This window comes from Pteropus alecto, unplaced genomic scaffold, assembly GCF_000325575.1.
Source record: "Pteropus alecto unplaced genomic scaffold, ASM32557v1 scaffold34, whole genome shotgun sequence".
Lineage (NCBI taxonomy): Eukaryota > Metazoa > Chordata > Mammalia > Chiroptera > Pteropodidae > Pteropus > Pteropus alecto.
Genome location: NW_006435763.1, coordinates 552275 through 578561, shown reverse-complemented (window position 1 = coordinate 578561; position 26287 = coordinate 552275). Strand labels below are relative to the sequence as shown.

Genomic DNA, 26287 nt, shown 5'->3' with positions numbered 1-26287 from the left:
GGGCTCCTCAGTGGAGATTCTGATTCAGTGGGTGTGGCGTGGGACCTGGAAATCTGAAGGCATGAAAAATTCCCCGAGTAGCTGATGCACAGCTACAGGGTTGGAAAGCAAAGGCTTAGATTCGTGTTTCCAACCCTGGCTGCACACTGCACTCACCCAGGGAATAAAAAAAAATCCTGAACCCTGTCCCAGACCAGCTGAATTGACATCTTTAAGGACGAGGCTGGCAGGGGTGGGAGACCATCAGCTTTGAAGTTTAAAGACCGTTGAGCTCTTGAAATGTGGCTAGTGTGACTGAGCGACCAAGTACTCAATTGTAGTTGATACCTTAAATTTACATGTACATAGTCACACGTGACCAGTGTGACCTGTTAGAAGCCCAGGCTCCCACGTGGTTGAAGGCTTGGCCTCATTCCTTGCTCCTCCACCTGGGCTCACCAAGGCACTCCTCTGACAGGAGAAAGCAAATTCCCAAGGAGTCTCTCTTGATCTTGGCTGGGTCACCTGCATCATTATCCGTCTCGTTGGTACCCACCCTGACAGGAAGAAGGAAAAGAAGCTGTGGATATGGTTTACAGCAACGACCAGTTCTCCCATGTCTCCTGGGGCTGAGCTTCCTGTTCATTTTTTTCCTCACCAAGTATTTATTGCGCCCCTACTGGGTGTGAGACATTGCGCTAGGCTTAGAAGACACTAACTTGAATAACACTCATCCTGCTGTTGAGAGGAGACAGAGAAAAACAAATAAATCAGCACCGGAGTTCATATACTTAGGTCACAGAGATTCGGTTTCAGTCGGACTGGCGTGAGGCATGAGCACTGGTTTGTTTTAATAACTTTCCAAGTGATTCTCCTGTGCAGCTAGGAGTGGGAGCCACTGGTACGTGCAATAACTGAGCCACTGGATGACATTTTGCAATAACTGAGCTGTCGTAATTGTGGGGCCACATGGATTTTAGGAAAATCACTTAACCTCTTTTCCTGTGTGTTTATGAGAAATGGCATCCGTGAGGGTTATAACCACTTGCAGTACCTCATCTCTGGGGTAGTTAGGATCAAAGAGATAATGGGTGTGGGTGTCCTTTATAGCCTTTGTTAATGGGTAAGTGAAATGAAAGTTGGTATTAGACTCTATTAAGCATTAGGCTTGGATACCTATGGGGGTCAGGTCTCACCCGGAGGACTCAACGAAGCTCTAGAACATTCTAGAACATCAGAGCGAGACCTCAGTCACGGTGGGACTGAAACACAGAGTGGAGAGCAGACACCCAGAATCCCACACCATCCTGCCTCCCTCGCTCTGTGTTTAAAACAGTTTGTTCTGTGTTCTGCAGAGCAGTGAGCATGGTGCGAGCACTGCTTTTGCTTCAGAACCAAAGTGGGTGTCTGAAATCTGTTCGTCTCCCCCGGCTGCACGCGGCTGAGGAAGCTGGTGCCAGAGGTGGTCAGACACTGGTCTGTGGAATCCACAATGGGCAGGCCGTGTGGTGGCAGGGGGAGGGCGAGGGCAGGAGGCACAGCCTCTGCTCTTCAGGCGGGAAGCGGGAAGAATGTTCAAGACCTTCAAAGCAAGGGCCATTTAGCATACTGGCTGCCAGGCCCTGGGAGGGTGGCCAGATGCCCCCATCGCCTCCCGCCAGTTCGTAAAACCACCTTAGGAAAACCCAAGGGTAAGCATGAGCCCCCTCAGTGCCTCACTTTGCAATTATGTTCTGTAAATAATTCTTGCTTCCATCCCTCCCAGGGAATTCCAGCGCCTTTGGTCCATAGTGGTTTTAGACATTTGTTTCAGATGCCAACGGAAATGCAAGTGGCGTAAGGTAACCACGTGAGGTCCATGAAGGACGTAAGTAGAGGTTTCTCTCCAAAGCATTATTATTCATCACTGTGAGGAAAGACAGTTCCTTCTCTTCGTGCAGCCTCCATGGGCTTAGAACTAGTGGGCGGGTTTGCAGGGGGCGGAATGTGAAACAAGCATGCCAGTGCATCTGGAGGGACCAGTTTCTGAGGTAGGATAAGGATCCCCTGAGGTTTCTGGCGGTGTCCATTTGGTCTAGGGGACAGAGGACGTGGAGAGGAGCCCTCAAGCTGTGGGAGCCCACATGAGTGGATTAGCATCTTACTCCTCCCAGTCATCCGTGTGCACAGCAGCCCTGTGGGGGGCGCTCATGATTCCCATTTTACAGGCAGAGGCAATCCGATGCAGAAAGTTTAAGTAGTTACCCACGTTCACACGGCTACTTGATGCAGAGCCAGGACTTGAACTCAGGGCCGAAAGATCCCAGAGTTCATGCTGTTTCAACTGTGAAGTTTGACTAGTGTGCATGCAGGGGTGGGCTAGAGAGTCTGAACTTAATGTGACAGCTCTAGGGGGGCCATTGGTGACTGGAGAGGAGGGGCGTGGTGAAAGCAGCCTTTCGTGACCTACATCAGACAGCCGTGACCAGGGCGAGTTGTGGAGATGGTCAAGTCCAGAGTGTGAATTACCACTTTTGGAGACAGGGTGACATAAGCCTCTGATGAGAGACTCCAAGAGTCCTGACCCCCGGGCAAGATAACAGTGACTTAAAATTGTCGAGCACTTGATATGTGGTGGGCACTGCGCGCGATGCTTTTGTACAGAGAGATCATTTAATCCTTGCAGCTCGGTGAGCATGTGCTGTCATGGCCGGCTGTGCAATGCAGGGGTGAAAAGCCTGGAACCACAAGGAAGGCAAACTTGACGCACTGCCTGTGAAAAGTCTCTCTACCTTGTGACCCTGGAAAAATCATTCTACCTCTGAAGCTGTTTCTAAATTTTTACAATGGTGGTAATACTGGTACCAGTTGAGGAAGGTTGTTGGGGGTGGGGTTCAAGGGGATTCTACATAGGAAGTGTCGAGCCAGCTGCAGGACTGTCGTGGAGTCAGCACTTGTAGCCTGTTAGCTGGTATAATTATAACCATTGTTACACCCATTGTACGGACGTGGAAACGGAAGCTGGAAAGGTTAAGTTGATTTTCCCACAGCCACACAATAAACATCAGTACAGGGGTAGTCTGACCCCAGAAGGAACACTGTCGTTCATCCTGGGAGGAGATGTTAATGATATTAATGAGGTAGTAATGAACTGCTGTCGCTATGACTATCTTTCTCCTCGGTGAAGTTCGCAGTGTAGCCATGCCCTCCTCTCTACATGAAGAGCCGGATAAGGCTGCACTTGCTCACAGCTCTGCTCTGTGCACAAACTGCTCGTGCATACACGGTCCTGTCTAGCTCATAGTACATGAAGCAAGGGCGTTGGAGCACACAACCAACTCCCACATCTAGTGTGTTGACCTCTACCTCTCCACCAACACGAATGGTCTCAAGGAAGTACGTGTAGGTGGGCTGTATCAGAGACCATTTTTATTGAGTTCCAACGATGCTCTTAGCGTCGTCCTCCTGAGAGCTTTCTGTGTTCCTCGTGTGCTCAGTGCAGGAAGATGCAGGTCGCTCTGCCTTTCGCGGTCATAATGTAGCTGGTGACTGGTTTCCGCAGAGGCATTTCCATGGGAATGATTACATTTCTTTTGTAATTAAGTTTGGAACTTTTCCGCCCCACCCCAAGAGGCACCTGACAGTGCATCAGGTGGATGAGTATAACTGCCTTGTGACTCCACTTATGTGCCTCCTTCTGTGGGTGGGTTCTTTATGTGGTCAACTTTTTTTGGTATTTAATGAGGTTCTGTGGCCACCTGCTGAGGCTTATAGAGCTTCTATATTCTCCTCACTATTAATAAAGGACACACTACATATATTTGGGGCATTTAACGGGGGAGCGGTTCCTCAGGATAGTAGGGTGCTGATGAAAGCTTTTGTTTTTTGGACACGACATTCAAGAGCCATACAAAATACAGTCTCAGACACTGAATCCTTCCCTTTTGCTTTATGTTTAAACCAAGGACATTCCTCTTAGCCTTCATTCACACATTCATTCACTCATGCATTTCCTCACCCTCCATTAACTGATGTGTCATGTGCCAAGCCTTCTGCCAGGTTCTGGGGACAGAAGGATGAGGACAGCAAAATCTCTGCCCTTGAGCAGTTCACTGTCTTGTTGAGGATGATTTAAAATGATTAATCAATCCAAGAATATTGGATTTCTCCAAAAGCTACTATAGGGAAAAAGGTAATTATCCAAAGTCTTTAAATCTGTTTCCCACTTTAATTGATTTAATTAGGTTAAAATTCATAGAACTGTAATATTGGAAAGGGCCCAGAACGTGTTTATTTCTGTTTTTTCCTCTCTGCCTTTAGGACACACTACATTCAGATTATCCCCCAAACCCATGCATTTTGGGAAAAGGGAATATTTTAAAGAACTATGACTTTTGGCCCATTCAGATAAAACTTTCTGTCCAGTGAGTGCCCACAGGAAAAACAATGCAGACTTATTGAAAGAGTTGACGTGCACAGCTACAAAGTATTGTTTTAAAATATGTGAATGGAATCATCTACGCTTAACACACGCACACACACACCGTGGAATCCCCATATTTATACTACTGAGTTTGTGTTAAGAGCAATCCGATGAATACAGGTGAATACATGGTGAATACAGAATGCAAAATGAAAGCATGGCTATGATATGATAAGGACCTTTGAAAATTCTTTCAGTTCCCAGAAAAAAAAAAATATCTCAGCATTCGTCAAATCCTGTTTCTTTATAACACAGAGCCATACCTTCTCTTTTCTTGGCATTTTTACACCATAGTTCGAGCATCTGCTATATGCACATCATCGATGATCCCAAGAAGGCTGTGGTTTGTTTTGGAAAGGGGGCCAGAGGTGGAATCAGAGCCTGAGTTTGGGTACTTATAGCTGTGACCATTTTAAGCCTCTTTCCCCCGGCTAACAATATACCAACCTCACAGGATCGTCATGGAGATTTGACAAGTTAAGGAGCGTAAAGGTAGTTTATAAATTGAACGACTCTCTGCATCACCTGCCTTTTCTAAATGGCAATCTGTTCTGTGATCAGATCACAGACTTGGGGAGTTGTTAGAACCATGAGCAGTCCTTCAACCCAGAAGTTACCATGTCACTTTCCAGCGTAAGAGCTTTCAGCAGCTCCCCTTTATGCTCAGAATAAGGCGTAGGCCTCTGAATGTATCCCCTGAGGCCATAGATGATGGGGTTCCTGCCAGGCCTGCAACATCATCTCATCCCCTCTGTTCACCAACCATAATGCGTTTATCTCCAGTTCCTGGAATAGTCAAGGTGTATCCTCAGGGCTCCTCTGACTGTAAACATCCACCTATTTCCCCCTTCCAGGCCTGGATTCTCCTTCGCCATCCCCTCAGCCTGCAGTTCATGGAAGTTGCTCTTCCTCAGATTCCCACCAGCTCTATGAAGACAGAGTCCATGTCTGTGTCTGTCTGTATATTATTATTTCTCCAAGCTCTTAATTGGTGTTGTTGTATAGTTTGGTGTTCAACAAATAGTTGTTGATTGAGCAGATAGATGTCCACCCAACATTCATTATACTCCATATTATACAGGAGTCTAGAATTCAGGTGATAGAAATCCTACTCAACCTGGCTGAAGCAAATATGGGAAGCTGTTGGTTTATATAAGCAACAGGTCCAGAGTAATGGCTTCAGGCACGGCAGAATCCAGGTGGTCTAAGTGTGTTTTTTCTGTCTCCATTTTCTGATGTTGTTTTGTCTCTGTTGGCTTCATTTTCCTGTTTTGAGCCTAGAGGCCAGAGAGAGTTCATTCTGTTGGAACCATATAGACTCAAAGATGAGATGGATGGGATGAACTAGAGGAAAAAGAGGAGAATAGATGATAAGCGGCAAAATAAAACAGATGTTCTTCACTCTGCCAGGCGATGGGCTCCAAGATCAGGGGCCTCTCTTATCTTTGTATTCCGGTATGTGTTCCAGAGTGTGGCATAGAGTAGGTGCTCAGGAATGTTTGAGAATGAATAGACGTCTGACTTATTTTCCCTCACTTCTAGGAAGGAGCTTCTTTAAGCCTATGAAGACAGAGGGTGCTTTATAAATTTCTTTTGGCCTCATCCTTTGTTTTCTTTTTTGTTTTTACCTGTCGACAGGACCCGACGTCTACCTTCTTCCAGTTTGGCGCATCCATCCAACAACAAGCCACGGTCATGCTGAAGATCATGCAGGATTATGACTGGCACGTCTTCTCCCTGGTGACCACCATCTTCCCTGGCTACAGAGACTTCATCAGCTTCATCAAGACCACAGTGGACAATAGCTTTGTGGGTTGGGACATGCAGAACGTGATCACCCTGGACACTTCTTTCGAGGATGCCAAGACTCAAGTCCAGTTGAAAAAGATCCATTCTTCTGTCATCTTGCTCTACTGTTCCAAAGATGAGGCCGTCCTCATCCTGAGTGAGGCCCGCTCCCTTGGCCTCACTGGGTACGACTTCTTCTGGATTGTCCCAAGCCTGGTCTCTGGGAACACGGAGCTCATCCCCAAAGAGTTTCCGTCAGGACTCATTTCAGTCTCTTACGACGACTGGGACTACAGCCTGGAGGCGCGAGTAAGGGACGGCCTGGGCATCCTAACCACTGCTGCGTCTTCCATGTTGGAGAGGTTCTCCTACATCCCTGAAGCCAAGGCCAGCTGCTACGGGCAGGTGGAGAAGCCAGAGATCCCGCTGCACACTCTGCACCAGTAAGAGGGGGCTCTTTGCTCGGGATCAGAGTTTCATTGTTGTTATTGTTCATGGTTTAAATACTAAGAGCCATACATACTCGTTGTCAAAAGTGTGCACGGAAAATAGAGAATGTTGTGTGTGCTTACGGGAATTTTTTGTTTGATTCTACACTTCTCTCCCCTCTCACTCCCTTCTCATCTCCTCTTTAAGAAACTTCGCACTTTGTTTTCTGCAACTTAACTTTTTTTATTCAATAATAACCTTGGAAACCTACACTTGATCTTTATCTGTCTGTCTGTCTTTCTATCTGTCTGTCTATCTATCCATCCTCTAGCTATATTTCAAGTATGTATGTGTATATATGTAGATATATACGCATATTCACATGTATGAGTATATGTAGATATATGTATAGATATACATACAAATGAATGCATACACATGCATATACATATGTATGAATACATGTAGATATGTGTGTATGTAGGTATCTATCATGTGTATGTGTATATGTAGACATATACATACATATACACATATATACGAATATCTATATTCTTTTAACCTATACATTATTTTCCTCAGTAGGGACACACCATGCTTTATTTACTCAATCTTCATAATGCTAGAAATTTAGGTTGTTTTATTTTTTTCCCATTAAAAACTAAACTGCAGTGACAGTCATCCTATATGTTTCTTTGTGCACATGTACAAGTATTTCTCTAGGGTTGATTCTAAGAAGTAAGTTTTGGGTGTCGTAGAGCATGTGCATTTTAAAATTCAAATATCTATTGCCAGATTCCCCTACAAAGTAACTACACCAGTTTAAATTCGCTCAGCAGTTTGTGAAAGTACTTGACTTTCCACATCCTCCCCAACGTGTTACGTTTTGGGAAAACTGCCCTTGCCGGTGCCCCTAGTCTCCATTTGAGGGTGTGTCTAAATTTCTTTCCTTCTGATGTCCTAAGTATCTCTTTAAGTCATTGGACATCTTGGCAAAGCATCACTTTTACAGCTGCGTTGTAGCCCATCACATGGATGTATCATAATTCATATACCTCCCCCTATCTCGGTGGACACTTACGTTACATTTTATGTTTCCGAGAAGTGTCGTTGTTCTCTGTGGCCCATCATTATGGCTCAGCTGCTGAGATTTAGAATGATCACACTCATACACCCATTTTGCATGTTTTTACCTGATGTTCCCTGATTTAATTCATGCTCATCCCTCAGATAATGAGCAGTGTGGCACTGTGATTAAGGGACCAGGCTCTGGAATTAGATTTGTCAGGGTTCAATCTTGTCTCATCCACTTTCTATATGACTTGGACAATCATTTTACCCTTATGGGCCTCAGTCATTCATTGCAAAACAACGATAATAGCCCCTACTTTCTAGGCAGGGTTCTCAACCTTAGTACGCACCAGAATCACCAGGATGGCTTATTAGATTGGATCACTGGCCCCACGCTCAGAGCCTTGAATTCAGAAGTTCTGGGGTGGGCTCTAAGAATTCGCAGTTCTAACAAGATCCTGGGTGCTGCTGATGTTGCTGGTCTGGGGACCACAAGTTGAGAACTAATGTTCTAGGTTCTGCTGTGAGTATGACATGAGGGGATGCATGAAAAGTGCTGCTTAGCACAATGCCTGGCACCTGGTAATCACTGAGGGACTGTCACAGTGATCAGTGAAGTTGTTTTTGGCATCAGAAGTTACAGTCAGCAGACTACTTTGGTCTTATTATATCAACAGAATAAAACGTCACTCGAAAACGTTTCTGGAAGGTTTTAGGACTTTGAATCTACACAGTTCAGGGATTATCTTGGGGCCAGGTCTGCATGTATGCATGTATGTGCGTGCATGCGTGTGTGTGTGCGTGTGCGTGTGTGTGTGATATGTGCATAAAATTGACATTCCCCTGAAAAACAAACTCTTGAATTAAGAAATCATGGTCCTTTGAAATTTTCCCTTTCCCTCTTCTCCCTCGCTCTTTAAGGATCTTGTTTCCACGTTGCCACTTGCAGCATTTTAAATGATCGTTCTAACACCAGGAAGGAACTCGGATAAATCAGTAGGAGACGTGGAGCCTCTTCCAGAGGCAGGACTGCTGCCAGCCCGAAGACAAGGGCTGGCCTTATTATCACTTCTTACTTTTCATAACAAGAAGTGCCCCACAACTGGACTATTCAGAAATATATAATTTTGGTGGAAACATAACTGAATTTTAGGACAGTCGAAATATAATATATGCAGGAAAAGGAATTTGAGAAGGATAATAGGCAAGACATTCAGATCTCTTCCCAGAGACCACCCCAAATTTCAGTCCTGAAAAAAAGGAATCATGCTGTGAAATGCTGCTGTGCTGTTTCCAAGAGTCATGCTTTTGAGTGCTGCAATTTCATAGATGGGTTTTCAGCCCCAGAGAAGTAATGCGTCAAGTGTGGTGAGCCGTCATCCGCTGCCTGGTATTTAGTGAAACAGCTTTCCATTTACGGTGTGCTGGCAGTACGCACCCAGTGTGAGAGGCTGGAATCTGGCACAGGCAAAGCTCCTTACCACACTTCTCCATCATCACAGTGTTTCTTAAACACACCCTGGGATAGAGTGGGACCTTTCCAAACCAGGCAAGGACTGGGAGCTTGAGAAAAAGCCCAAAGAAGGCAGTTTTTAAGAAAAGGATTAAGGGCGCTATATCTTTTCACCCTCCATCCATCACTGCTACCATCCAACAGACCCTGTGCTAGCCCCTGTAAAAATGTCAAACTTCTCAAAGGATGTACAGTCTGCCGAGGATAGGGGAAATTTGTCTAAAGACAACTCAGATATTAAGAATTTTTTTTTAATATTGAAAAAAAAAAAGTACAGAAAAGCACAGAATCCAATAAAATACCCACCCTAATGCTTACTGCAGAGAACAAAGGTTAACACATCACATTTGTTTTAAAATTTTAAAAGAAAGAAAACATTTCCGACAATGGAGAAACTCTCATCATAGCCCTGTCCCACTTTTCTTCCTTCTCTCTGTGGGAGGGGAAAACACTACAATAAATTTGGTATTAGTCAAATCCATGTACATGGTTTGTATTTCAAGATAGATGTAGGTGCGATCTTAGACCTAATATGGTTCTTTGTAGGGTACACAAATGGCATCTAACGTGTTAGAATTTCTTTACCTCAACCTCGTTTTCAAGATTGATCTCTGAAGATACATATAATCCTAGCATATTCCCCTCAGTTGCTGTTTTGCATTTTGTTGTATAAGTGTTCCATGTTTTATTTAGTCATATCCTTCCCCCCACCCCCATCCCCCTTTTATAGACACTGAGGTTTCTGATAGGAAGGGATCTTCAGTCTGGATGGCTCAAGGCAGAGGACAGATGTGTCTGCAGCCTGAGTTGGACCCAACAGCTTGTTCAGTGGAAGCTTAGGACTCTAGATTCAGGGGTTCTCACTTCAAGCTTTAAATTTACTTTTTTTCAACTGAATTAGTCTCATTTTGCAAAGCAGCCAATAAACAAATAGCTCTCATTACTCCCCCTGTGTAGAAGGGAGGATGCAAGTGGCTTCAGAAGATGTGCAGATGAAGCCACACCTGACGGATCTGGAGACCAGCTGTGACTGGCTGCACATGGCATTTTGGGGCTAGCTAGTTATGTCCCTTGGCAGCCCTCATGGACATCCCTTGTAGTAGTATGCACAGAGCTTGCGTAGTTAGGATATTGTGACAATGACTTATTATTTATGATGCTGGACAGATATGAAGGACTGCTTGCTCAGGATGACGTGCTAACGATCTTATTGTGGATCTGTTTCTGTTTCTGGGATTTCAGAATTTAAAAAGTAGGGGAAAGGGGGAAGTGTTCTTTATGTTTAATATTCCTGGTTTTACAGAAGGCACTTTGAAAAGAGCAGTCAGCATTTTCCGAAGTTCAAAAATAGCTCAGCCGTGTTATGTAACCTCCTCCTTGCTACTGCAAAGTTATTAAACATCTGTTCCTTCGCCAAGCACAGAGCATGTCACTGGCAACTCCCAGAACTGTGAAGGTAAACCATTACCTGTTTTGCTGGTGTGGAGCCTAGGCTGTTTTGCCCAGTTCTGTCCCAAGAATCCATCCAATTCACTGGTGGGTGGGGCCCCCGGGGAGGCAGGGTGGTATCACAGTTAAAAGTGTGGGCCCTGGAGCCAGGCCGCCCGGTTCGAATCCTTGATCTGAACTTTCTTAGATCCAAGACTTTGGGCAAGTTACTTAATTCCTTCAAATCTGCCTCCTCTGATGAAACATGGAGGTAAGAAAGGTATTTACCTCTTAGCCCCACAGTCTGGCATGTCGAAAGCAGTCTATAAATGATTACCGTGTAATTGATAAAATGTGTGTGTGCATGCACATTCATGTGTGTTTCCCCTTCTACATTGGAGGGGACACATTTCACATTTATGGAGGAGGAGGTCATAGAAGGGAGAGGTAGATGTTTTTCAGGTCTAAACCCTCTTGCCAAAGGATTACCTTGGGAGGAATCTGGCCAGAGGAAGAAGGGCATTGTGGCATTGAGAAATTCATGGGCTGGGTAATATGGCAGAATTGGTTTTGAATTAGCCACATACTGACCAAGTATAAATAACTAACCACTCTGAACTCAGGTTTCTTCCTAAAATGCATGTGTGTGTGTGTGTGTGTGTGTGTGTGTGTGTGTGTGTGTGTGTCTGTGTGTTACAGTCATCTCTTCTTATTGTAGCAGAATGAAATGTAAGTAGATATGTATAACTCTTCTTATTGTGCCTACTACCTGCCAGGCACAATAAGAAGTGTTATACATACAACAATAACAATAACTGTTATTGCTGTCTTCTTATTTTCACTATGATGATAATGATGATCATTATTATTATTATTACTTTAACTTATACTGGTTATACAGAAAGCTATACACAGGCAGGGAAGTGAAAAATGGAAGTATACTTCAATCTTGTTTTTTAACAACTGAGTTACAACTATATGTCCTGTTGCTCCCGATTTAGTTAAGGGGGTAGGATGTGGAGAAGTTACTGCATTGGAAGTCAAATAGAAATACTCAAGTAGATCTATAGCCCAAACAAGTGAGAAAAGAACATTTCGTGGGAGAATTGTGTATTATTATTGAAGGGAAGTTATTTGGTCTTAATTGATGACACCTGGCTTGACCACTTACGTGTTTCACATTAACTTCCTGTGTTATAAAGTCAGGACTCTGCGTCAAGAAGCAACAGCATTGTAAGTTATTACCCCAAGTGGAACGAAATGGAAGATATGTGAGAGTGAGTTTAACTCATATCCAAGTTACACCAATGCTTTTTTCCTAAAATAATCATAGGAGAAGTTGCTGGTTTAATGACCCATTAAGGGACTGCACTAAACCTGGTTGACATATTTTTATTTGATAATCAGAATGATCACTGTTGGTTCCTTTTTTAATACCAATAAAAGAGCCTGCTCAGTTAATTCTCTGAGCTTGACCAGAGTTAAAATTTCCCTGGGTGTATGTGATAACATTTTGCAAATATTTATCTGTGGAATCACTCTATGCTCGACAAACATTTGTGGCAATGACACCAGGCACCCAAGAGACGAAGCCATCCTGTGGGCCTGTACTGTAAATCTAATTGGGACTAAGGAACAGGGTGCGGGGGGTGAGGATGAGGCTGAGCCTTGAAGGGATGGTAGTGAGAGAATCCAGGGGCACGTGCCACACTGAGAACCCAAAGCACATTCCACGAGGCCATGTGACTTTGTGGAATATGGGTTTGGACAGTGCTGTGTTCAAACCTTCTCATTACCTGGGTTGTCCTGGGCAAGTTACTTCACTACTTTAAGCCTTCATGTCCTTGATCAAAAACAGATGATTCTAACCATAGATTACGGTGACATTTAAATGCATGCAAGATACTTAGCCAAGCATCTAGGATGTCCTTGGTACCCTATAGATGTTAATTCTCCTGCTTCCCTGGACCAGATGCACAGCTTGATTTGGGCTCCTCAGGTGTCCCGCTGAACTGTGAGAGGTGGGGTATGGCCCCCTGGGTGTTCAGCCTCAGAGCTGAGTCAACAGCCTCTTCTCAGCATCATCTCTATTTGCGGCATCTCTCCTGGAACACAGCCCTCTCTTTTCTGGCTGGAACCCAAAAGCACCGTATGCCAACCCTGCGATCAAGTCAATCATTTCCAATTGGCATCCAATGAATAGCTTGACAAATGGTGGAAACCCAATTCTGGCAACTTGAAAGGACCAGAAATCGGCCGTGCCTTCACCTTGAGGGAAAGGTGGTTTTGGGTGTTTTGCAGTCGTACATAAAGCATAAGTATTGTTTACATTTGCCTCAGTCCAGATGCAGGCCTTTGGATTTCGGGACTAGCATGCCTCACGAAAAGAGGTACTGATCTATGTCCTCCAGGGATGAATACTGGGAAAGTTTTCATTTTGAATCTTGTTAATTTGGTGACATATTCTAATAATTTGCTGCACATCTCTTCTGGGAAAAAATAAAGCAAAGAAAAGCACCATCTTTATTACTCTGATGACAGAGAGTATGTTGGGGGCAGGGGGCCTTAATTTGCAAGTGCAGGCACCATTTAGGGGACCATGACTTAGGCTAGGAGAGAGAAGATGGTGACTTGAGTTAGAGTAAGGCCGCAAATTCAGAGGGAAGTAGGTGAGCTTAATGCGTGTTTTGGAGGTAAAATTAACAAGACTTGATTGATGACTATGAAGCGGTAAAAGAGATATAATAGTCAATAATCTTCACTTGTACAGCCGAATAGGTGGTGGTGCCTTTTATAAAACTGAGGAGGAAACAAATTTGAGGCGAGTGAGTCAGGGCAACATCTGGTTTCAAACATGTTTAATTGGATACACTTTTGAGACACCCATCTGCAAATCTCCAGTGGGCAATTGGAGAGAAGAGTCAGTTTGGACTGAAAATACAACACAGGTTTTGAGCTTATCGATGACACTTAAAGCCCCAGAACTGGGTGAGATCACAGAGGGAAGAATGAAGAATCAGAGGAGGGACCGGGTTCCAGCTGTGGAGAACTTCACATTAATCAGTGAGCAATCTCCATGGGGAAAGGAAAATATTGGAGAGGAAGAGTTAGGCTGTGAATTTCAGCTATCTTCGTCCCCCCTGGAGACTTCCTGTTCCCAATCTTGATTTTGTTGTAGAGCCAGGTGGGCATCTGTACAGTGTCTGCTATGTGTTAGACATTGTGATAAGTGCAATGGACCTTCCAGAGATCAATAATCTATGACCATTACTAATCGATCTGGGTTTAATGAAACCTAGTCGTGAAGTAAAATTTATCATGTGATGAACTGCCAGTCAGATCATCAGAGCAGTGAGTCCTTTGAGTCAAAGGATACCAATACAATACGAGGTGGGGCCCATGACACAGATAGTGAGCCAAGCTTGGGTCCTGAAGAGATGAGGACCTAATATTTCAGGAAGGAGGAAAATAAACCTCTGCTTTTTATTCCATTCTTTACATGATTTGAGAAGCATCTGATTTCACACAAAACAACAAAGTTGAAAATTCTTTCTACCACAAGGGAGGAGCATGTGGTGCAGTGTGAAGGGCAAGTGCTCAGGGCTGGTTCATTTCCAAGCTGTCTTTTGTTTGCCCTCCCGGAAGGATGTCTGTCTACGTACCACCTCATATGTAAGACAGAAACCCTCCTTGTCATCTTTTCCACGTGGGAGTTAGACAGCCAGAATGGGCTCTTCACCGGCTCTTTGCCTTTGTCCTCTTGTGTTGCTGCTTCCCCCACTTCCCGCCTCCATGTGAGTGCTGCCAGCCTGCAGGTATAACTGAGCCCCCATGCAGGCTCCCAGTGCCCCAAAGGCTGGCATTGGTCCCAGGAATGTTCATCTTGGTAGTGCTGGTTAGGTTCCGTGTGGGCATGGGGGGCCAGCCACGTTTGGACACAAGCCCCAGAGTTTGGTAAATGAAGTGCCTAGTCTGCTGATGCGTAGTGTACTCTTACCCACATCCCCAGTTTACTGGGGATTCACTACATTTGGATAAGTCCTGATCAAACACCAGGAAGAAACATACACCGTTCAGTTTCCTGCGTGATGGAGAACAGCTCTCCTGAGACCTCTGCTCATCTCCTTTTCATTTCCGTCACTATTAATAAAGAGAAGTTAAAAATTTTAAATTTAATTAATACATCATTATGTGTGTGGGGGTGGGGAAGGGGTAACTTTAAGTTTCATAAGTTACATTATGGAAACATATGTATTTTAAAATGTGGTAAAATGGAAATGTACTCTAATGATACAACCTACCATGTATTAAGTGTCCCCTTTGTGCCAAATATATGATTTTTAATCCTTATGTGTAAGTTAGGGTGTTTTTACTGTAGGCAATAATCAAGTAATTCAGTTATGTGATTGAGGTAGGGTGGACTTCAGGTATAGTATGATCAAGTTTATGGGGTTTTTTTCTCCCTATGATCTCTTAACTCTGCTCTTTGGGAAGTGTGGTTTGTTTTTTATTGTTTTTTCTTCAAACTGATTCTTCAGTGTCCTTAAGTTTGTTGTCAGCTACAGCTGAGATAACTTCTTTGTGGCCAAATCATGTCATGTGCCCATCTTTGGGTCAATTACACCATTTTGAAAACGCCATGTACTAACGGGCTTTATTCTGGACTCCTGACCCAATTACTGAGAAAGAAAATATGATTAGATTAATCCAAACCAGACCTACTCTGAGAGCTGGAGACAGAGTAAGCTCCCCACAAGGCCCAAAGATTCTTCCAGGAGGCATGAAGTCTCAAAAATGTAAGTTCTGTTAGGAATAAGGAAGAGGTAGATGACCAGCAGGTTAATTATAAATCATTATAACTCATTATAGATGAGGAAACTGAGGACCAGAGAAGTTACATAACTTGGCAAAAACCACACAGCTAATATGAAATGAAGCCAAAATTCAAATCCAGCTTTGTTTGGCTCTAAACTCCATTACGCTACTTTCAGAGCTGCAAATTGACCTGAAGGAGTAGTAGTTGTTGTTGTTGTTTTTGTCTCACAGAATGATTTTACTGTTTTCAAAATTGTTAGATTTCACAAAAAATTACATTTTTAGCTAATCTTGAAAAATACGAAGGACTGATAATAATCCCACCTTCCTGTCTGGAAGTCTCAAAAATAGAGGTACTGCATTTGGGTGCAAACCTTTCACTCCTCAGGGAGAAGGTGGGAGCTGTGAGTTCCCTCTCAATTGTATGTCACCGTGCTGGGAGTGGGGTTTATCGAATGCGTCTCAGCCTTTCCCATCCACTTTCTAAAATTTTTAAAAATTTTATATTAGTTTCAGGTATACAATACAATGGTCAGATATTTATATAATTTATGAAGTGAACCGCCCTCCCCAGTTACTCTAGCAGGCATTTTCTCATTCATCTGACGTGTAGGAGTTGCTCCGTTAGTTTCTGGATTTCTTTCAGAGGGAATTGTCCACGTATAGCTCATGTATCTCAGTTGCTCCATGTGTGGCTGTGGATTTGGTGGGTCCATGGGAGGAAGTGAGTTCAGGAGCTTCTTGTGTCACCATCTTGTACCAGAACCTTTCTCACACCTGGAGATGGTCAAATGGCTATGGAAAGTGCCCTTTAGATCCAGTAGAGCTGGTCCAGTCTACCTTAGTTCCCTCCCGGACCACTTACTCATTTATATTACCTCCACGGCCTCTTTAAGCATTTTATTTTATAATAATATGTCTCACATTCATTTTTATTAGTTTTATTGTAATCATCATTATTTATAATCATTACCAAAACAAGAACTTGACTGATAGATATTAGAATGAGTGATGACAGGAAGCTTTAATATCTTACCTCCAGAGATCTTTATACCTGAGTCAGTACAAGTAGATCTGTGGACAACATAGATCTTCTGTATGCTTGCAGCTTTACTGGCCAAACATCTGGCAAAAATCACAGAAAGAACTGTTAGTCTGTGATATTCTGTGACTAAAAGCTCCACAAGACTGGAGTGTACCTCTAATCATTTACTCATATTTTCTCAAAACAAAACAAAATCAAACTGGCTTTTAAAGTTTCAGCTGGGGGTATCTAGGACATAGGCATCTGGGACTAAATGGTCATTTTATGTGGACTGAGGTCATAAAACTACTTCTTCGTCAACTTACAGGTGAGAATTTGAGCCGTTTGTGCCCAGATGGCTTGCCTGTTCTCAGTCGGTATGAGATTACTGAATTACTCACGGGGAGTACCCACTCATCAGATTGGATTAATTTATAGGTGTTCTTCTAAAGCTAGAAGAAAATATCTGTTTTGGTAGGGGATGGAATGGGTATCCAGCTTTTCTGCAATATCTTGAAATTCGTTAAAGGAATGGCAAATGATAGAGCCTGATGTCACCTTAATGGGTCACTGCTGAAAATGTCAGTTTATTATCTAAACCTAGTAAAGTATATTATTCTAACTTGATTTTCTTATAATGATACCGAGGTTTTCAATGTTTGCTATAAAAATGTTTTGATTTTATAAATTCTAACTATTAGAGGTATGCTTGAAAGATTCAGTTGTCATAATTGCCTTCATTAAATTTTATCATATTGACTTCTACTGACCAAGATAGAGTAATAGGGACCGGATATATACTATCGACTAAAACAATCCAAAATGGACAAAGATATATGAAACGATGATTTTCAGGACACTGGCTATCAGGCAAAAGAAGATAGGAAATAAACTAGGTGAGTTTTAAGCCTTCCCCAGCTGACTGCTTTGAGAGCGAGTCCCATGAGCCTCAGCTCACTGCCTTGAGAGCATCTCCAGGCTGGAACTTAAGGACGGAGAACCCAGGTAAAGCCTGGAAGATACTGAGCTGAGCAGGTAAAGATGAGTCCAGGACACAAAGGCAGCTAGAGTTCACAGAACAGTACCAGAGAAAAGTGATCTGTGCCAATAAAGAACCCCAGAGATCTGTCTAAGGTCCTCCTTGGTTTTGAGCTGGGTACTGATCAGTGCATGTGGGTGAGGAAACCAATCAGGACCAGGGAAAGAAACACCCCCAAAGATTAGAAATAATAGTGTCTGACACTCCCTTGGGCCCAGGAGTAGTGTTGTTCCCACCAACCAGGCTGGAAGACCTCATTATTCATGGACTGCTAGATTGAGCACAGAGGGTTCTTGCCTCAGTAATGGGGAGCTGGTCATCACTCAGACATGAGGGCCATTCTCAAGTAACAAAGTCATGGGGGCATCTGGCCATTTGCTCAGTTAGTTTTTGCTCAGGACGGTCAGGAACTGACGTCCACACAGAGATTCATGGATGTGAGGACATAACAGAAAGAGTGGAAAACTGGGTTCAGATGGGTGTGGGTATAGTTCTCAGGCAAGCCATGTTCCTTGCTATTGTCAAGTTTACGTGATGTGGAAATAGAACATGTATTAGTCAAGGTTCTCTGGAGAAACCGAACCAATGTGTGCGAGTGTATGTGTGTTATATGGAGAGAGAGACATGTAATAAGGAATTGGTTCATGTGATTATAGAGGCTGAGAAGTCTCAAGATCTGTAGTTGTCCAACTGGAGACCCAGGAAAGCCAATGGTGTAATTTCCAATCTGAGAGCAGGCAGGCTTGAGACTCAAGAACTGCTGATGCTTCAGTTCAAGTTGTCCCAACTTAAGGCAGTCAGGTTTCAGGAATACTTCTTTACTCATGGGAAGGTCATTTTTTTGTTGTCGTTCTATTCAGGCCTTCAACTGATTAGATGAGGCCCACCCCGTTGGGGTGAGCAATCTGCTTTACTCAGTCCACTGATTCCAATGTTAATCTCACTTAAAATCATCCTCACAGACACACCCAGAATGATGTTTAACCAAATATCTGGGCACTCCATGGCCCAGTTGAGTAAACACATGAAATTAAGTATCACAGAACCCAGGCTAAGATTTATGACATTGGGTTCTAATCCAAACTTTGTTCTTATATATGGCTGTAATCTTTGGTAAGACTCAACTTTTCTGGGTCTCAGCTTCTTAATCTGTAGATTGATAATATTGGGGACAATAATGTGGAATTGGATTGCATGATGTCAGAGCAGGAAGGGATGCTGGAGATCACTTAGACCAATCATTTAAAAATATTTTTCTTTTTTTGTACATAAGGAAGCTTCTGGATGCTTGTGCAATATTGTCACAATCCCTAAGGTATAAGTGTTAATTCCAACCCCCTTTTCCCATTCAAGAAAACATTAGAATGCAAGTGGGTGATGACAGTAACTTCGCTCTAATTTATATTTTTAAAATAAATACTTCATAACAATTGGCTCAGATTCATAAAAGATAGTATTAGTTGTAACAAATTATTTTCAACTGGTTTTAGAACATCAAAATCATAAATTATTTCTTGATGCTTTATTACTACAAAGAAATTGAGGCTGAAAAGACACAGGGTTCATTTTTCACTAACAAGAGACTGGTTAATGGCAAGGGCATGCTAGGAGCCTGCTTTTTTGTTTGTTTGTTTGTTTTGGTTTGTTTTTCCTGCAGATATGTTGCTTCCACTATACCAGTCCTCTCCTTCTAGTTCCTTTGTGATTAATAATAATAAAGTGATGATAATGATGGATGATGATGATGAACTCCAGGGACCTTGTCCATTTGATCTGTGTATACCAGGACCTAGCATAACATGGACACTTAGTACATATGTGTTGAATGGGTGAATGATAATTGCTTCCACAGCACTTAATCTGATCGAGATGCTATGTTAAGGATTTTTACAAGCATTATTTTATTCTCACAAAAACTCCATGAAATAGGTGGTATTGTTATTCCCATTTTCACATGAGAACAGTATCTCAGAGAGAAAAATGACTTTCCCAGGGTCACCTACTGATAGAATCAGGATCAAGATTGCCTCTCTGACCTTAGCACCCGATCCTCTGATTCTCTGCCTTCTCAGGGAAAAAGGAGGCTCCAGGTGTGTTTTCGTGAGGCCCTAGGAAGTCTTCCAGTGTCACAGAGCACACACACACATCCTCCCATTGTGGGAAGGAGTCATTTGCTTGTCTTTTGAGTTAATTTGTCACCAAAATGTGATAGATGGGAGTTCAGTTTATGAACAACAAAACCTTTCTGAAAATGTTACTTTTCTCACCATCAATATCAATTATTACTATTTTCAGTGTCATGGAGATTGATGTTTGGCATTGCCAAGAACAGAGCCAGTAGAAAACAGAGGGAGAAGCTGGTCTTTTCTAGGAGAATTTTCATGAGAACAGTCAGAAGCTCAGTTGCATAGTCATCAACCCCCTTTAAGCTGTTTTAGAATGAGTCCCTTCAGATTCTGTACATCCCTGAAGAGCGTTAATAAATATTAACTGTATACAAAAAATTGGGCAAAAATGTCAGCAGGAGTGTCTTGGAAATTTGACTGGGCAGAAGGAAGGAAATAAAAGGTAGAAAGAAAGAAAGAAGCCAATATTGAATTTTGATACTGAGTACAAGCCATGTCATAATGGGGTTGTCTGCTTTGATTTTTGAGGTGTTCTGTTCATATGTATGCAGGGAGACCAAAGCTTTGACAAACATCTTCCACTCAGTATAGGAGATGGGGGAGGAAGCCATCATGTCTCTGAACCATTTATAGATCTTGAATTTAATAAATCTTCTTCTTTCAAAACAGAGTGATTCTTAAAAAGACTGAGCTCTGAACACAGGACCGGTAGAAAGTGTTTGTCTTCAGCTGACTAGGTGAAAACAAAACAAAACAAACAGAATAAAAGCGGTCTCCTGGCATCTGTTTTCAGTGTTCATCTACTGATTGCTAGCACTCATTCATTCATTTGTCCATTCATTCATTCATGTACACATACATTTGTTTTCATTCATTTACTCTTTCATGTCTTAGAAACTTAATAGGTGTCTCATCCCTGTAGTAGGTTAGACACATATGGTGAGAAGCAAAACAGTCAATGGTTCCCCACCTAGAGCTCCTGTTCTAGTGGGGAGACCAAAATTCAGTGAATAAACACATCATGTCAAGTTGTTATTGATGGGGGATGGGAAGAGAAGTAGGGCAGAGTGAGGGGAGCTAGAATGAAAGGGGGTTATTTTAGATAGAATGGTGGAGAAGGTTACATTTTGGCAGGTGTCTGAATGAAGTGAATAAGAAAATGATGTGAAGATCTAGGAAAAGAATGTTCTGGATAGAGGGCCAGCAAGTGCAAAGGACTGGACTTGGGAAATTGCTTGGGCAGTTTGAGGAACAGCAAGATGGCCAGAAGGGCAGAAGCAGAATGGGCAAGTGGGACACGCATTTAGAGAGGTAGACCACATTCTGTAGGGTCTTAGAGGCCGTGGTGAAGGTTTCAAGTGTTATGGGAAACCAATGGAGAGTTTTAGCAGGGGAGCAAGGTAGACTATTCCAGTAACCCCTGAGCTTGCACACATGGTATCTGGAGTCTTATTTGCTTTTTCTTTCCCTTATGTCATTTCATTTCCTCTTAAAGTTGGTCTAATAGAGAGAAGTTCAGGACTGTAGGACAGGTGTGCAGATGTGAGCCTGGAATTTCTGCTGCCGTATTTCTACCATAGAAGAAATCAGATTGAGCATAAAGGTGACTCACACATGGGACAGAATTTAGAGAATTACAGTATGGAGAACCAGCCAGACCTGCAATCAAACTGCGCCTGATGTCCACCCAATCCCTAATCTTTTCAGATGTTAGCTACCAGACTCCCTGAGTGATGTAAGTTGGTTCAAGTTGGCTTCTACTAATTGCAACCAAAAGAACTTTGATCAATACGCATCTTTGGCAGCTAATCTATAGCATTATACTAATTAGTTCATGTATAATACTCTTTAAATTAATGTGGTTGCCTTTAATAAAGCTGAATTCGACCAACAAGGGGATGTTATAAATAAAAAAGTTCTTGATGGATATAATTTGTACTCGGTATGTGTTTGTAACCATTGGAGAATTTCAGCCTATAAATTCATAAGTTTGGAATCAGCTTCTAGCTTTATCTGCCACTTCTTAGCTGTGGGACCTTGAACAGGTAACTAAATACATCTAGACCTCATTTTTGTCATCTGTAAAATGGAGACAATGCTCGTCCCCACTCACAGTGGAGAGTTGGTGAGAAATAGGCATGGAAAGCCGTTAGCTCACTGCCTGGCACATGTGAAGTACCTATGAATGTTAGTGCTTGTGTAATAATATAATTCACAGAATGACCAAGAAAAGTGGGACAGAAAATGCCACCTAGATGGCAGGATTGCTCTGCATAGCTTAATTAAGTGTGTTCCATTATTCTAACTCCCTGGGGCTTTTGAAGGAAAAATAGATTTTTAAAAATTTAGAAAAGTAGTCTCATTAACTAAGAGAGTAGGGAGGAGGTAGTCCTTAGAGAGGAAATGAGAGGGAGGCAGTAATGACATTGTGGAGAATGCGTTAGTATTGATGTTAACTTGCTTCTTAAACAGTAAATAGACCCATGGAGCCATGTGACCATGTCATTCCAGTGGACTTCTGTTTGTTTTGTTTTTTTTTAATATAAGAAAACCTTGGGCCCTGCATGAGAGTGAGATGTTATTATTTACATAGTCTAAGACTTCAGCAATTATAAAATGATCTTTCTTTCAAAAAGGTTAAAATGGAAAAGATGGGCATCTTAAAATGGATGCAGTAGTGTAACAGAGCCTGCCATGTCCAGCGCTCTACCTATCTACAAGATAGGTGACATCCTCATTGTATATATGAGAAAATGGAGGCTTCAGAAAGTTAAGTGACCCTTCCAGGGTCGCATCATTAGTCAGCAAGAGTCGTGATTGCATCCATCCACTGACTTGAAGAATTTACCTAGTGTTTGATGTCAAACCTTACAGGGGCTACACCAGAGGAAACGAGAGTGTGGCTTACAGTCTGATAGGGAATTTAGACAAAAATGAGCAGAGAATCAAATAAAGGAAATAATTACACTTCATTATGGCTGCTGAGGAGGAAAGTTATGGGGTACTGAGATGAAAAACACCGAAAATGAGAGGAGCACGTCTCTATACAGGGTGAAGAGAGAATGCGTCTCTATGGAGCTAGCATTTCAACTGAAAGCCGAAGGATGAAGAACCAAAAAGCCAGAGAAAGTCATTCCAGACAAAGGGAACAGAGTGTGCAAAGTTCCTGAGATGGGAAAGACTTTGGTGTTCATAAGAAAATGAAAAAATACATATTATCATGGTAGACTCAGTTTCAGGTCTCTCTAACCATTAGGCATTAGGCAATGCTTCCTCTGCAGAAGGAACAGATGAGCATTTGAAGGGCAAGAAAAAACCATGGAGCAGTAGTTTTAAGTAAGAGATGTGAGGAGGGGACCAGCATCCTTTAACCAATCAAAGGATGCTGGTCCCCTCCTCACATTTCTTACTTAATCCTTAAGAAAATAATTCCTTTCGGACATTGTGTGACCAACTCCATTCCTGTCCTGTTAAAGCCGGAGGAGATGTTTGGAGAGCTACCATTTGAGATCTGGTTGTGGAGGGGTGACCACCGTGAAGGGACTGGAAAAGGGGGGATGGCGGAAGAAGATCTGGGGGTGGACGACGCTCGTGGACTTGAGCCAACGACCCCTAGTCCGAGTGGCACCATGGCCAGCTCCCCTCCAGAACACTAGGTGTCTCCGTTAACCCGCACTGTGGAAAGCATGTTGCTTTGTCCAGTATCGCTCTTTGAGTTGTGCCGTTCAGTCCTGAGTGATTTCATCTTGGCACCTTTATTCCCAGCAGGAGGCACTGAAAATAAGGGGGAGAATGAGAACATCTCGCTTTATCAATGTTTGCAGATTCAGGGTGTGTGAAAAGCTCCCATTCTCAACCTCTTGGTCCCCTTGAGAAGATGGGTGGCACTTTATGTCATGGAGATGCTTTGGGCTGTGTGGGAGTATCTGTGGCTGACAGAACCATCACTGTGCTTGGTTCTCCTTCCACAAAGAAAGAATTAATGATTATTACAATAATAGTATATAGACTTTTTTAAGATTGAAATACTAAGTGTCCTCTAATCCTCAGAGATTTATTCCCATGTAACAGATACAGATAATGAAGTGCATGGAGGTGATGTGTCATAACCAAGATCTCACAAGGCTGACCCAACTCTTAGGCCTCCAAATCCAGAAGATAAAGGCTACCAAGGACTGGAAGGGCTGTGTTGTCCTACCTCTCTCAACAGTCTCAGGGAGGACGTAAAGACGTTGATAATAACAACTAACGTTATTACCGCTCCTACAACAATTAGCGTTTATTGAGTGTGTCTGGCACACTGTGCGAAGTTCTTTCTATTCACCAGTTTTAATCCTCACAACTCCACAAAGTAGGTACCGTTATTATCTCCATTTAACTTCAAATGGAGATAATAACTTCCTAACAGTATAACTTCAAAGCGAGTACTTGTCATCACAACTTAAATTGCCCCTATTGGTGACATACTTCTGGTATTAATAGGAATCACACCAATTTGTTGCATCGAGCATATTCCTAGTTGTAAATCTCTTATTGTTGGTATATATATAAAAGAAAAGTTTTTAGGAACAGGATGCAAATATGCTGTCTCTTTTCACACAGGCAAATAGAAGAAATTGCAGCAACTGCTTTGACAAATAATCACACTCTAAAGCTGCCATCACAGAAAGAATTGTTCCTATGTATTTTCTGCTTTGATCAGAGTCTGGATAGCCGCCATTCTTCCTACAGAAGGCGCTTGCCATTAGTAAGGATACTGGACTCAGTTCCAGCCCTTCCAGTATCGATGTATTTCTTAACCAGTGGATTCCCGTATCCTGACTTGTATTTTGCTGTCAGCTTCAGCTTCTTCCGCTTGCCTTATTAAGAATTCTGCAGAGTCAATAGGATGTAAATAAATGGAAACGCGTGCACCTCCCTGCCTGTGGGAGATGCCCCTGGTGGCTGTCCTGCCCCTCAGCTGCTTTTGCAGCCTGATGCTTCAGCTTCCCATCCAGGCTCCTCATCCCTGGGGCTGGTCTGACCGCTACCGTCTCGTCCAGGTGATGGCGCTAACATGGCGTTAAGGGCAAGTTCCTGTCGTTGACCTCTCCCTCAGCTGTGGGTCTGAACGCCCCTGAGGCTCCAGCTCCCTTCACCCTGGGGTGATTTGTACACCTTCATTTGGCCTAAGCACATCACAGGCTCTGGAACCAGTTCCGGACCTGGTGCGTCAGAAAATGCTGTGGTTTAACACAGTGAGAAGAACCAGTTAGACTGTGCTGTCCAGAAGCCAGATCTGAAGCTGCAAGCAGGTGCAGACCTGTCAGCCACACAGCTGGTTGAGTTAACTCTATTAGACAGTGTTGGACAATTTCGTTGTCTGAAATAGAAACCAGTATGGTGGCAGGCCGTCCATTTGCCAAATGGTGCCCCTGCTAGGCCGGTTTTGGTCTGCCTTTCGTGTTGGTGCATCTGTTGGGTTTGGCTGCCAGCACGTTGGAAACTGGCAGTTCTGTAAAGTTTTATGGTCTTTCTAGGTGTTTCTGTCAAGCAGAGAAATGCTAATACTTGTCATTTTTCAATGATGCCTTGGCATTTTTGAGTCCTGGCCCTACTTCAATTAGAAGAAATTAGTCTCAGATTTTATATTAATGTTGGAAGTGTATCATCCTTTTGACTAAGAATGATTTTCTACTTCTCTTTAAACCATAGATTCTCAGGAGCCTCTGTTCTAAATTGTTTTCTCACCCTCAATTCTAATGCCCTCCTCACATAATGGATTTTGTAACTTTTTTCTTCCTTTCTTTTTTCTTTTGAAAATCGGCAACAAGTAGAAAGAACCCCTGTGGATGAAATACAATATTTGCCCCCTGCCCACCAAAGAAGAGATGGAAAAAAAATATTTTCCCAAACTTCAAGCCCGCACCATGTCATTTGCCTTCCCCATTTTAAGCAGCCTGAGAGCCTTTGAGGATTGAGGCGGAGAATGCAAAATGCGACCTCCTAGTTAAAGGCAAAAGCTAAAAACAGAGACCATGTGCATCAAATGGCTCTTACCAAAGGTGTTTTTATGAGTGAAGTACAAATGAAGCGTAGAATAGAGCTTTCCAAGATACAAGACCTAATTTCCAAAACATGAGAACACTTTCTAAATTGATTGTATTAGCTGCTTAGTTGCAGAGCTGTTGAGGTATGAAATGGGATAACTTATGTTGGACCCCAAATTTAATATTATTATTAATCACTCCTGTATAGAGGGGAAACATAAAGAAACTTGTTTCAATTACTTCTTTGACCAGAAATACAAGATTGTGTAACTCATTGTAATGAATGCCTGTAAATCTTTACAAAAAGGTCCCTGGGACAGCATCTTATTCTGAAAATGTTTTGAAAATTCCAGATTCTGTTTGGGGAAAAGTGAGAAGAATCTGCAAGTTTTTTTCATTTTGTTTTGTTTTGTTTTTTTTAGGCAAGGCAACCCTTGGTTGACCTCACAGATTGCAAGGACCTTGTCAGTTTACAATCCCTTATTTATTTATTTGTTTGTTTGTTTGTTTGTTTGTTTCATGCCTACAGTACCTGATCTTTCTAGGTGGTCTCCCATCCAAATACTAACCAGGCGCAACCCTGC

At 42.7% G+C, this 26287-nt stretch overlaps 1 protein-coding gene across 1 annotated transcript in view; it reads left to right on the top strand.

The window, feature by feature from the left end:
- Window positions 1-26287, top strand: part of GRIN2A (glutamate ionotropic receptor NMDA type subunit 2A) — a 365059-nt gene that overhangs the window by 197807 nt on the left and 140965 nt on the right. Inside the window, exon 4 of the mRNA XM_006910879.1 lies at window positions 6080-6672. Coding sequence (XP_006910941.1) covers window positions 6080-6672 — 593 coding nt within the window. The remainder of the gene's footprint in view (window positions 1-6079; window positions 6673-26287) is intronic.